The sequence below is a fragment of the Macrobrachium rosenbergii genome, chromosome 22 (assembly GCF_040412425.1).
Source record: "Macrobrachium rosenbergii isolate ZJJX-2024 chromosome 22, ASM4041242v1, whole genome shotgun sequence".
Classification (NCBI taxonomy): Eukaryota; Metazoa; Arthropoda; class Malacostraca; order Decapoda; family Palaemonidae; genus Macrobrachium; species Macrobrachium rosenbergii.
Genome location: NC_089762.1, coordinates 34168391 through 34180890, shown reverse-complemented (window position 1 = coordinate 34180890; position 12500 = coordinate 34168391). Strand labels below are relative to the sequence as shown.

General features: G+C 35.6%; 1 protein-coding gene across 2 annotated transcripts in view; it reads right to left on the bottom strand.

Annotated features, from left to right (window-relative positions):
- Isha (Insulator su(Hw) mRNA adaptor) overlaps nt 1-12500 on the bottom strand; it is a 116764-nt gene that overhangs the window by 73624 nt on the left and 30640 nt on the right. Inside the window, exon 2 of one of the 2 annotated variants that reach the window (XM_067124613.1) lies at nt 12402-12500. This exon is cut by the window's right edge and continues 69 nt beyond it. In XM_067124613.1, the coding sequence (XP_066980714.1) occupies nt 12402-12410 (9 nt within the window). In that variant the 5' untranslated portion in view covers nt 12411-12500. The remainder of the gene's footprint in view (nt 1-12401) is intronic. The other variant, XM_067124611.1, reaches the window with a different exon arrangement.

The window sequence follows — 12500 nt, the reverse complement described above, 5'->3', positions numbered from 1 at the left end:
AAGTATCGCAATCATTGTCATTACAACAAAAATTTTGGTTTTGTCGAAGGTGATGTGTGTTTGTGGGTTCTATGGACATCCAGTTGATACTGGAACCGTCTTATTTGATGTAAAGATAGTTGCAGCTCCTGCAGTCATCATATATATATATATATATATATATATATATATATATATATATATATATATATATATATATATATATATATATATATATATGATTTGTGTGGTTCAATTGGTAGTGCCCTGGCTTATCATCTGAGAGACCGGAGTTCGGTTACGACGTGAATCAGACATATTATATATATATATATATATATATATATATATATATATATATATATATATATATATATATATATGTGTGTGTGTGTGTGTGTGTGTGTGTGTGTGTATCAAAGTTACGTATTCAGTATCATGTATCCAACAAGACAAAGAAAGTAGAAGGAGAAAACGTGACAAAGACAATGCCCTTTTTTTAAACGTAGATACAAAGAGTACAGAAAACTTTGCTTTTACTTTTTTTATTATTATTATTTTTTTGCACGATAAACTTTACAAGTCATCCCTAGACTCAAAGACTGCTGTTTTAAACTTAATATTAAGTTTCCCAAAACTACCATCAAAAGTCTAAGAAACGAACTCAGTCCTTAATAATAATGAAGGCTTTCTGACCTATGCCAACTCTCTGCAGGTTCTTCGTCAGCGGTCATGGCTTACGTAATGAATTTGGGCACTCGTCCCTCGTCCATGGCATGAGTGAACAACACGGACCTTTACGTAAAAGCAGGGTAGTATATAGACACAAGAGGAGGCCTCGGATGACTTACTTTCTAACTTATGCCCTTTGGTTTGTTTTCATCACAAGTGCACGACGAATATTACACATACATATGAATACATACATATATATATATATATAAATATATATGTATATATACACACATATATACATATATAATATATATATGTGTGTGTGTGCATATACAAACACAAATCTAGGCCTCTTCTTATATATATATATATATATATATATATATATATATATATATATATATATATATATATATATATATATATATATATATATATATATATATATATATATATATATATATATATATATAGTGCACCAAAAGAAGGTGGTAAGAATTCTGAATATATTGACAATGGAAGAAAGAATGCAGGTTGATGAACTCAAAGTTCCAATGTTCAAATGGATTGGTGAGCCAACTCTCCTTTAGGGGAGGGGAAGTGAATGCAAATGAAAGCAAAAAGTTAAGAATCCTGAGATGGACTGTATGTTTCAGCATAGCAAACACGACTGAAAGGGTGATAGGATAAAGAAGTGATCAAAAGATTGTCAAACATGACAGATGGATCAGAGAGTTTTGAAGGTGGTTTGGTTATGTGGTGAGAAAGAAGACCAGCGGTTGATGAAAGGGATCTAAGACTTAGAAAGCACTGGGAAGATGGATGTAGTGGGATAGCTTATTGACCCAGAGGTCGAATAACTTTGTAGTGAGTGCTAGATATAGATGATTGGCACAGTGTGTCTGTGTAGGGGTTTCGATGCACGACTGATGAGTTTTCTGTGTAGATATGTGGAGCGACTATAAAGGTGGAAGTTTTTTGTGCAGGGTTCCTATCCTTACATGTGCTGTACATGAAGTGTATTTATGTACAATCCCTATATCACAGAGGCAAGTTCTTACTGACAACATGTCTTCCGCAACGTAATAAACATAATGTTGACATTTTACTGTACATACTCCATTCATTGCCTTTGATTATTGGTGGCTTTTGAACATCCTTATGATGTTAATACTTTACGTACTGCCTTTGATTCTTTGTAGCATTTGAACACCCGTACATGTAATCATAATATTTACAATGAACAATTTGGCTGTCAAAGGAGTTCTGGCTATTTTCCCCTCGAGGTGACATTAATGGATAAAAAAAAAAGGTCCACAATGACAAAACTATTGTGCAGAGAGCTCAGGAAAAATATGAGTCATAACAAAAACATGAATATTGATGGGCCTCTCTCTCTCTCTCTCTCTCTCTCTCTCTCTCTCTCTCTCTCTCTCTCTCCCCCCCCGGGGGTTCAATGTCACTGGCGAAAGCCTCATGGTGCTGTAGCTGTTTTTGGCAGAAGTAAAGCATGAAAAGGCAACAAAAAACACAGAAGACACACAGGTGTTTAAAAACATAAACCATATCTGCCCTGTGATTTAAGCTAATTCCGAAATAATCAGTTAAAACGTTTTTCGTTATTATGACAGCTTTTCAATAACGCCGCTTTATAAAATTACGACATAACGAACGGTATTTAAGCCGAAGAACTGCGATTGAAAACTGTCGTTAATTTTTAAAAGAACCGAGATCACTACACTTGAAAAGAACTAAGATCGCTACGTTTCAAAATAGCTGAGATTGCTAGATTTTAAAAAGCGCCGAGACACCACGTGTCTCCCAATGTGCTCCTGCAGAGAGCGGTTACGTGAACGCCAAGAAAAAGCAAAACAAAAATGGCACCCGCTCCTCCCGCTCGGTTGCTTCTGTGTTGTCCTTTGCAAGTATTGGTAGAAAGGATTGAGTGTCTTCTTGCTTTTTTTTTTTTGTGATTACCTGTTATTCTAAGTACCTTTCTTACATATTTACAGGCACACACACACACACACACACACACACACACACACATATATATATATATATATATATATATATATATATATATATATATATATATATATATATATATATATATATATATATATATATATATATATATATATATATATATATATATATATATATATATATATATACGTATTAGCATACAATCGTAAATGAATTAACAGGTATATTTGAAAAAATAAAATATCCTAATTCATTATATCAAAATCAAATAAACGCATATATACATACATACACATACACACACATATATGTATATATATAAATATACATATATACATATATATATATATATATATATATATATATATATATATATATATATATATATATATATATATATATATATATATGATGAGAGCCCAGGCACCGTTGAGATACTACCACCGGAGAATATAGGATCCTTCAAGGACTGGCCAGACAGTCTAAAATGTAGGGTCCCTCTTTGGGTACGATCCGTTTCCTGTGCCTTCGCAACTGCTGAATAGTCTGGCATGTTCTTAACACATTCCTCTCTTTCCTTGTGTATCTGACATTGAAAATATTCTTCATTGCGTTCTCGTTATATTCGGGCAGAGATCAGACTCCTTAGCTACGGTTAGAGTACATTGTTACGTTATGCCACCCTTCTAGGAGAAGGTCATTCTAAAGAGGAACCATTGGATTGGAACTGGAGTATAGAAGTTAAGTATATTTAGTTTTAACCAAACCACTGAGCTGATTAACAGCTCTCCTAGGGCTGGCCTGGAAGGATTAGATTTATTTTACGTGGCTAAGAACCAATTGGTTACCTAGCAATGGGACCTACAGCTTACTGTGGAATCGGAACCACATTATAGCGAGAAATGAATTTCTATCACCAGAAATAAATTCCTCTAATTCTTCATTGGCCGGTCGGAGAATCGAACGCGGGGGCCAGCAGAGTGCTAGCGGAGAACGGTACCCACCCGTCCAACGAGGAACTGGAACTGGGGCATAGAATTTAGTCCAGAGGCCAAGCGCTAGGGCCTACGAGGTCATTCTGAAAGGGAAAGCAGCTGCAAAGGGAAAAACTGGACAGCAAGATGGAAGAAAGAGAATATGAGAGAGGTACAGTAAAAGGAATAAAAGGGGGTTGCAGCTAGGGGCCGAAGGGATACTGCAAAGAACCTAAAGTAATGCCTACAGTGACTGACGTCACTAGCGCCCCCTACGGAGAAATAGAAACCAATGTTCTCTCGTATCGGGATGTGCCACACCTATGGAGAATGCCTTCCACTGTTTTGGATTAGATTTCTCTCGCTTGAGGGTACACTCAAGTACAGTCTTACCCATCCATATGTCAGTTTAAATACCAAAACAGTTTTCCAGAAGTAACATTGGTTCTTTGTCATAAATATGGAATTTCCTTCCTAATCACGCAGTTGAATCAGTGGAAATTCGCTGGTTCAAACTCTGTACAAAAACTTGTTTGTTGAGCAGGCTAACTTGAGTATCACTAAGTAGTTTTTATCTGTCTTATTTATTTGTCTTTGTGATATATCCTCTTTGTTTTTATTGTCACTTCTCTTTTATAGATTATGCTTAATTTTTCAATCATTTTTCCGTACTGGACTCTTTCCTCTTGGGGTCTTTGAGCTTGTAGTAGTATTCTGCTGTTTCACCAGGGGCGGCAGCTTCAATTGTCTAACGCACACACGTACACCCTGAGTGTGTGTGTGTGTGTGTTGTCAAGGTCAAAAACCTACGGCTATGGGGTAGGCATATAATGTATTGTTTGTTACACTCATTCATTCCATTGGTTTTTGAGTCTCGATGTAACTCACTCCCGCGAACGCTAGATCTCTCCACGTAATATTTGGCATCAGTTCAGTCCAGTTCACGATGGATTTGGAGAAGGTTGTTTGCCTTGTCTTCTCGGTACAAAGTATTTTTCATCACAAGCCGTAGAATTCTATCCTCTTCTAAACGAGGGGTACATGCTCTGCCAACCGCAGTCTTGGGATTTTCTGAAATTTAAGATAGCAGTTGCTTCGTCATTTCTCTCAGTACTGAGTTACGGCGCCTTCTGAGGGGCGCCTTCTTTTATCCTTTGTAGTATTATGTTCTTGAGAACTGTGTGATACTAAGTTCATCAATACTATGCAGTACTATGGTCATCAGTACTCTGCAGTACTGTGCTCATCAGTACTATGTAGTACTATGTTCATCAGTATTATGTAGTACTACGTTCATCAATTTCTATTCTAGCCACTTACTTTGGAGCCAACCCTAACGTCTGAAGGTGCAACAGAGCTTATCATGATGTTAAAAATTTTTCTATGGTGAATTTTGACGTTTTCTTCATGACTTTAAGCAAATTGTGGTTCCAATAATACCTACTATAACCTAACTCATTCCCTGAATAAATCTTTCAGTTATACTGGCGTTTAGACTAGGCGATTTTATTTAGAATTACGGCCAATATTTCCTTTTCCCGTTTCTATTCAGAATGTCCTCCTTTTGAGTTTTTATATGCATACCAACTCCGAGGCCATCAGGTACTGAGCTACCGCGAGTGCACGTGTACTGATCGTCAGGTTACACAAGCTTCTTTAAAAAGAGTTCGTCGCTCCGCGGTTCTGGGGTGCTTTCCCTGCGTTAGATAAAACAGCTGCAACGTTACCCCCTCCCTCTCTCTCTCTCTCTCTCTCTCTCTCTCTCTCTCTCTCTCTCTCTCCACCAACACGCCTACACACACACACACACACACACATATATACACATATATATATATATATATATATATATATATATATATATATATATATATATATATATATATATATATATATACAGTATATATATATATATGTATATATATACACACATATATACAGTAGCACGCACACACATACTATAATGTATAATATATATATATATATATATATATATATATATATATATATATATATATATATATATATATATATATATATATATATATAGTATTTGTGTGTGTGTGTGTGTGTGGTCGGGTGTCAGTATATGCAATATATCATGAACACAAAAGAATACCTTAATTACACAATGAATACATCATTATTTTATTAATAAAAGTGAACCAGTGTTTACGGTTACGTGGCCCCCATCTTCACTGTCATTCTTAGTTACGTAAGTCAGCAGATACGAAAGGTTGTGGCCACGCATCTTACGTAACAACGGAAATCTACGAAAAGATAAGAAAATAAGGATGATTCACAAATATGTAAAGGAATTAATCTCTAAAGATTCATTATTTATCATCATGAATGGAAGGCAAGATCTCTTCTATTAGGACTGTTGACACAATTGCATGAAAGGAAAAAATAGCTAATGGTTTTATATTCGAAGTTTAGGGGATAATTTTATACATATACACACACACACACACACACACACACACACATATATATATATATATATATATATATATATATATATATATATATATATATTATCTGTGTGGGTCAGTTGGTAACGACCTGGCCTCTCATTTGAAAGACGGGGTTGGTCTCGATGTAGGTCAGAAATATACAGTATATATATATATATATATAGTATATATATATATATATATATATATATATATATATATATATATATATATATATATATATATATATATATATATATATATATATATATATATATATAACGTGTGTATGTGTATGTGTGTGTGGTGGGAGGCGGGAGGTTTTATACTAATTAACAAGCAAAAAATTGCTTGCAAAGATAATGAGGGAATACCCTGCTACTTATTTTGTTTTCTGTTCCGATCTTTCTTAATTGCTAATTTCAAACCCATCATGCTGTCCACTCACAGATTACAAGGCAGTCCTGTAGGTCCTTTTTTTCCTAGAATAAAATTTTTTTTTTTCTGACGGGACGCCTTTATCAGGAAACTTATCGAAGGTGGAATTCCCCATTCCAAGATTTGTCGACGTGTGTCTTGTGCTTTGCGCATGCGCAGAGTATATGACTGTTTGCTGTAAAGCAGGGCTTAGCACAAAATACCAGACACACTGGAAATGCGGATGCCATGAAATTTCGTGTCAGATATATTAGTAACACCAAGTCTGAGTCGCTCATTTTTAAATTGCTTATTAGAAAGGCATCTTTATTATCTGTGACTTCTGTAATGGCCTGGCTCGTTATAATGAAATTAATAGCCATTTTTCCATTAAAGTAATGGATATTTTGTTAACGAACGTTTCAGTCAGTTCAGCCAAAGCTGAGTTTTTTTGGCACATTTGAGTTATAAACGAAATAAACTTTTTCCGGAATCTCAGCTAAAAAAAAATAATATAAATTTTGTGCCAACTGGGATACAATAAATGTGACTGTGCTATTATAAAGACGTTTGAAAACATTTTTCTATGAAAACAATAAAAACCTTACAATTATCAGCCTTCATCTGATGATTTTTGAAGAAGGGTATTCAAGTTCAACAAATGGAGAAGTACTTGCTAGGCGCTGATCTTAAGAACTTGATGAAAGTCGCCACATTATAAACACATTTTATAGGTTAACAGAGGAAAAATTGTCGACGTGCGTTCCATTCTTTTAGTACAGTATTATCGGAGGATGCTGAAAACGGACCTTTGAGTCCATATCGAGATTTCTTGAATCCAAATTCTTACTTTTTGGCAGCCTTTCATGGTCAAGACTGGCTCGACAATAAATATGAGTCAAGATTTGTTCGGAGTTGCCTTTTTTTTGTTGAACTATTGCAGGAATAATGACGTCCACTGGTATGTCTTCAGTCTTCTAAGATCTTTATCTTGCAGACACGTTTTTCTTTTTTCCTGATAACTGTAATTATGATTCAGAAAGTCATCGGAAGAAATTTTCCTTGGCCAGTTTTCATAAGTTATGTTTCTGTTAAAATAAGATTTATTCTTGTGCCTTTAGGGTTAGTGCCTGCTACTCCTTTTGAGTAGCATCTTCATCCACAATTTGCTGAGACGCTGCAACATCATCTTACCCACTACCGGAAGTCTTCCACTTCCTGTGGTGCTAAGGATGTTAATTTGAACTGCCGTGGGCGTTGCCTTAAATATTTTTAAATGTATGCAAAAATATGTTATTTGCCTTAAATATTTTTTTATGTATGCATCAATATGTTATTTACCTTAAATATTTTTAATGGAGGCAGGAATATGTTATTTACTTTAAATATTTTTGTTGGCGGCAGGAATAAGTTATTTACCTTAAATATTTTTAATGGAGGCAGCAATATGTTATTGCCTTGAATATTTTTACTGGAGACAGGAATATGTTATTTGCCTTCCTTAAATATTTTTTATGGATGCAAGAATATATTATTTGCTTTAAATATTTTTTATGGAAGCAGGAATATGTTATTTGCTTTAAATATTTTTTATGGAGGCAGGAACATGTTATTTACTTAATTATTTTTTATGGAGGCAGGAATATGTTATTTGCCTTACATATTTTTAATGAAGGCAGAAATATGTTATTTACTTAAATATTTTTACTGGAGGCAGGAATATGTTATTTACTTAAATATTTTTAATGGAGGCAGGAATGTTGTTTAGTTAAATGTTTTTTTTATGGAGGCAGGAATATGTTATTTGCCTTAAATATTTTTTTACAGAGGCAGGAATATGTTATTTACTTAATATTTTTAATGGAGGCAGGAATGTGTTATTTACTTAAACAATTTAATGGAGGCAGGAATATGTTATTTGCCTTAAATATTTTTTACAGAGGCAGGAATATGTTATTTACTTAATATTTTTAATGGAGGCAGGAATGTGTTATTTACGTAAACAATTTAATGGAGGCAGGAATATGTTATTTACTTAAATATTTTTTATGGAGGCAGGAATATGTTATTTGCCTTAAATCTTTTGTATGGATGCAAGAATATATTATTTGCTTTAAATATTTTTTATGGAGGCAGGAATATGTTATTTACTTAAATATTTTTTATGGAGGCAAGAATATGTTATTTACTTAAATATTTTTTATGGAGACAGGAATACGTTATTTACTTAAATATTTTTTGTGGAGGCAGGAATATGTTATTTGCCTTAAATATATTTAACAGAGGCAGGAATATGTTGTTTGCTTAAATATTTTTTATGGAGGCAGGAATATGTTATTTGCCTTAAATATCTTTAATGGATGCAGGAATATATTATTACCTGTATGTTCAACGATATTTTCTTTGTCACGTTATCCTTTTTTTCTCGAACTGAGTGACCCAAACAGCCACGGCGGCCGAAGTGACCCAGTTAGCAACTTGATGACCTTTTCGCCTTGCCTCAAATGAAAACTTGCTCATATTGAACTCCACTGATAAATGATAATGACATGCATATTCCGAACATACGAATGAAATTCATACATTTTCATGTGCATTGGTACAAATACACACTTTTTGTACGCACACACGCACACACACACACACACACACACACACATATATATATATATATATATATATATATATATATATATATATATATATATATATATATATATATATATATATATATATATATATATATATATATATATATATATATATATATGTATATATATAGAGAGAGAGAGAGAGAGAGAGAGAGAGAGAGAGAGAGAGAGAGAGAGAGAGAGAGAGAGAGAGAGAGCTAGCACCTATACAAATGACACAGGAATCAGCAACTAGCAGGTGAAACAAGAAAGCATGAGGTCGAAACAGGACGAAGACAAAAAGAAACTACAAAAATTCTTTTGGTAACTTTTTGGTATATATTTTCGCCTCCTCCAAAAAATGTCTCTCCTAGTGAGGGGATAGAAATTAAGACACTTTGTCATATTTTTTATCGTCTCCAGAAATACCTTGAAAAGTTGTTCCCTATACATTTATGGTTTTGCGGGTAGATGTGTTGCCGAGTGCTTAAGGTAATTGGTTTGGGACCTTAGGAACTCATTAAGTTTGTCTTCTTCAGAACGAGAAATAGTTCCAAGTACAGATGAAGGGTCTTTCGAGTGATGTACCAAGAATACAAAAAAAAAAAAAAAAAAAGACGCTGCTGTCAACTGGAAGAGAATAAGGCCCCGTGTCTGTTGTGTAAATCCATGCATAATGCAAAACGTGCTTATATCACAAAGAGGGTCCTTTTATTAAAAAAAAAAAACCAAAGGTCACTTGGTAAAGCATATCTGGGGTGCTGTTGTATAGCACACAATATCTTCTTTTAGACGTCCGCGGTTGTTGCCGAGGAAGGTGGGGGGTAAGAAGAAGAAGAAGAAGAAGAAGAAGAAGAAGAAGAAGGAGGAGGAGGAGGAGGAGGAGGAGGAGGAGGAGAGGAAGAATTTGGCAAATATTTACGAGATCAACGTGGACCTCGCCTCCTTCGGATAAAAAGCATTCGGACGTCCTGCTGTCTCCAAGGGTGATGCTGTACAAGTTCCCGCGCTGCCAAGTATATACATCGCCTCTTTTTCCCCTTTCTTTTCCTCTTACTCATTAAATCTTTTTTGAAAATGTCTGGCCGAGCAATAACCTTTCACCGAACCAAAGAGGCTACGGTTGCCAAAACAGATATTTAGGCCCTTCGCAAGTCACGTGAGATACCCGTGGATGCCTTTGCCAAAAATAAATTGCTTGGACCTCGACAGGCAAGCGGTCTCTATACTCAAAAGGCAGCACGACTCAGAGGACCCTAGAAAAATGTAATTTTTTTTTTTGGGGAAGGGGGAGACGGCGGGGGTGGGGGGCTCGATATCTTCAGTGAGGTCTTCCGCATTACCTATATACGGCCTGTTGTAATGCCTGTATCACTGTTGTAATGCCTGTATCCTTGCTATAATTCCTGTATCCTTGTTGTAATGACTGTATCATTACTGTGATGCCTGTATCATTGTTGTAATGCTTGTATCATTGTTATAATTCTTGTATTATTGTTGTAATGCTTGTATCATTGTTATAATGCTTTTATTATTGTTATAATGCCTGTATCGTTGTAATGGCTGTATCCTTGTTGTAACGCTCTATCATTGTTGTAATGCCCGGATCCTTGTTGTAATATCTGCACCATTACTGAAATGCCCGTGTGATTGCGGTAATACTTGTATCCCTGTTATCATGCCGTAATACACGAAATTTTCCCTCTTTTTAAAAGACCTCCGTAATCCCAGTATTTTCTAACAATATTCAACAAATAAATATCCTCTAATTTTACCTACACATGACAATATCACTGCTACCATATCCTGTTGTTTTATTTTCAGTAATCTATTCAACAAAAGCACACACTACGGAACACTGCAAATTGGCAATTAATTAAGTTGCAAAGCAGCCTCCCACAGAATAATCATATGCAGGAGAGAAAAATAAATACAGTAAAAAGATAGCAATATACAGAAAATAAATAAGTAAAATGGATCGACCAAACCATCCTAAAGAGTTGCTGAGTGAAACGAAAAAAAAAAAATATATAAACAAAGGTAATGGAGCAGAGGCTTAAACTACGCATGACATCGTAGCACATCAACAGAAAATGACTTGTCGACACTTTACAAAACGAGTAGCAAGCACTGATTCTAAATGCTCCTCCGCTTTAGTCCACATATAAAATATCAGAAAACTCTTTGGCCAAAAATGAAAGGAAACCTTCAGAGCATGATCAAGTCTGCAATCAAAACTGGTATCATCGCATGGATCTTCATCCTCGGGAGTGTAGGTGACAAACAAGTCACTGGTGTTAGACCAACACTCGATCCAGTTCCGTTCTGTTTTCTGGTCTCAGTCAGGCGCAAATTGTACGTAGTAAGGACCAAGGGTATTTCCTGCCTGCCCTAAGTATTACAATCACGTCTGTATCCCATCGCGCCTGTTATCCTTGCAAGGAGAGAGAGAGAGAGAGAGAGAGAGAGAGAGAGAGACAGAGAGAGACCTTGGTAGGGTGGCGAACCACAAGCACGACTAATACGCCACCGTAGACCTTCTGTGGTGATTTCGTTAAATGATGAATGCTGTTCACTCGACAACAAGTAAAACATGCGCCCAAGTTTCTTCGGCGCAATCGAGTTTTCTGTACAGCGTATAATCAAGGCCACCGAAAATTTATCTATCTTTCGGTGGTCTCGTTATAATGCTGTATGAGCCGTGGCTCATGAAACTTTAACCACGGCCCGGTGGTGGCCTGTCTTATATCGTTGCCAGGGGCAAGATTATGGATAACTTTAACCTTAAATAAAATATGAACTACTGAGGCTAGAGGGCTGCAATTTGGTATGTTCGATGATTGGAGGGTGGATGATCAACATAGCAATTTGCAGCCCTCTAGCCTCAGTAGTTTTTAAGATCTGAGGGCGGACAGAAACAGTGCAGAAAAAGTACGGACGGATAGACAAAGCCAGCACAATAGTTTTCTTTTACAGAAAACTAAAAACATTTACAAAATTGTAGAACATCTCATTTATCTCAATTACTGTCCTGCTAGTATCAGATGGGAGATGGACTGTTAGAATCTCGTTGAAAGATATCGATTTAGCAAAAAACGATAAGAAGATAATCCTGGCGGTTTTCCGGTGTGGAAAACACTTTAGAAAGGTGAAACTGAGTCAATAGAGAAACAAAATTAATAAGCAGAAGCCTCTTTAACTTGCGAGACTTTACCAATTAGAGAGAGAGAGAGAGAGAGAGAGAGAGAGAGAGCCTCTGTCTAGACAGGAAGTTTACTGACCTGTCGCATCAGCCAATTAGAAATCTTGCCGTGGATTCATCTTGGTTTTCCATCCGCACATGTTAATAATCTCGCATCTCTTTGTAAATCATCTGTAAT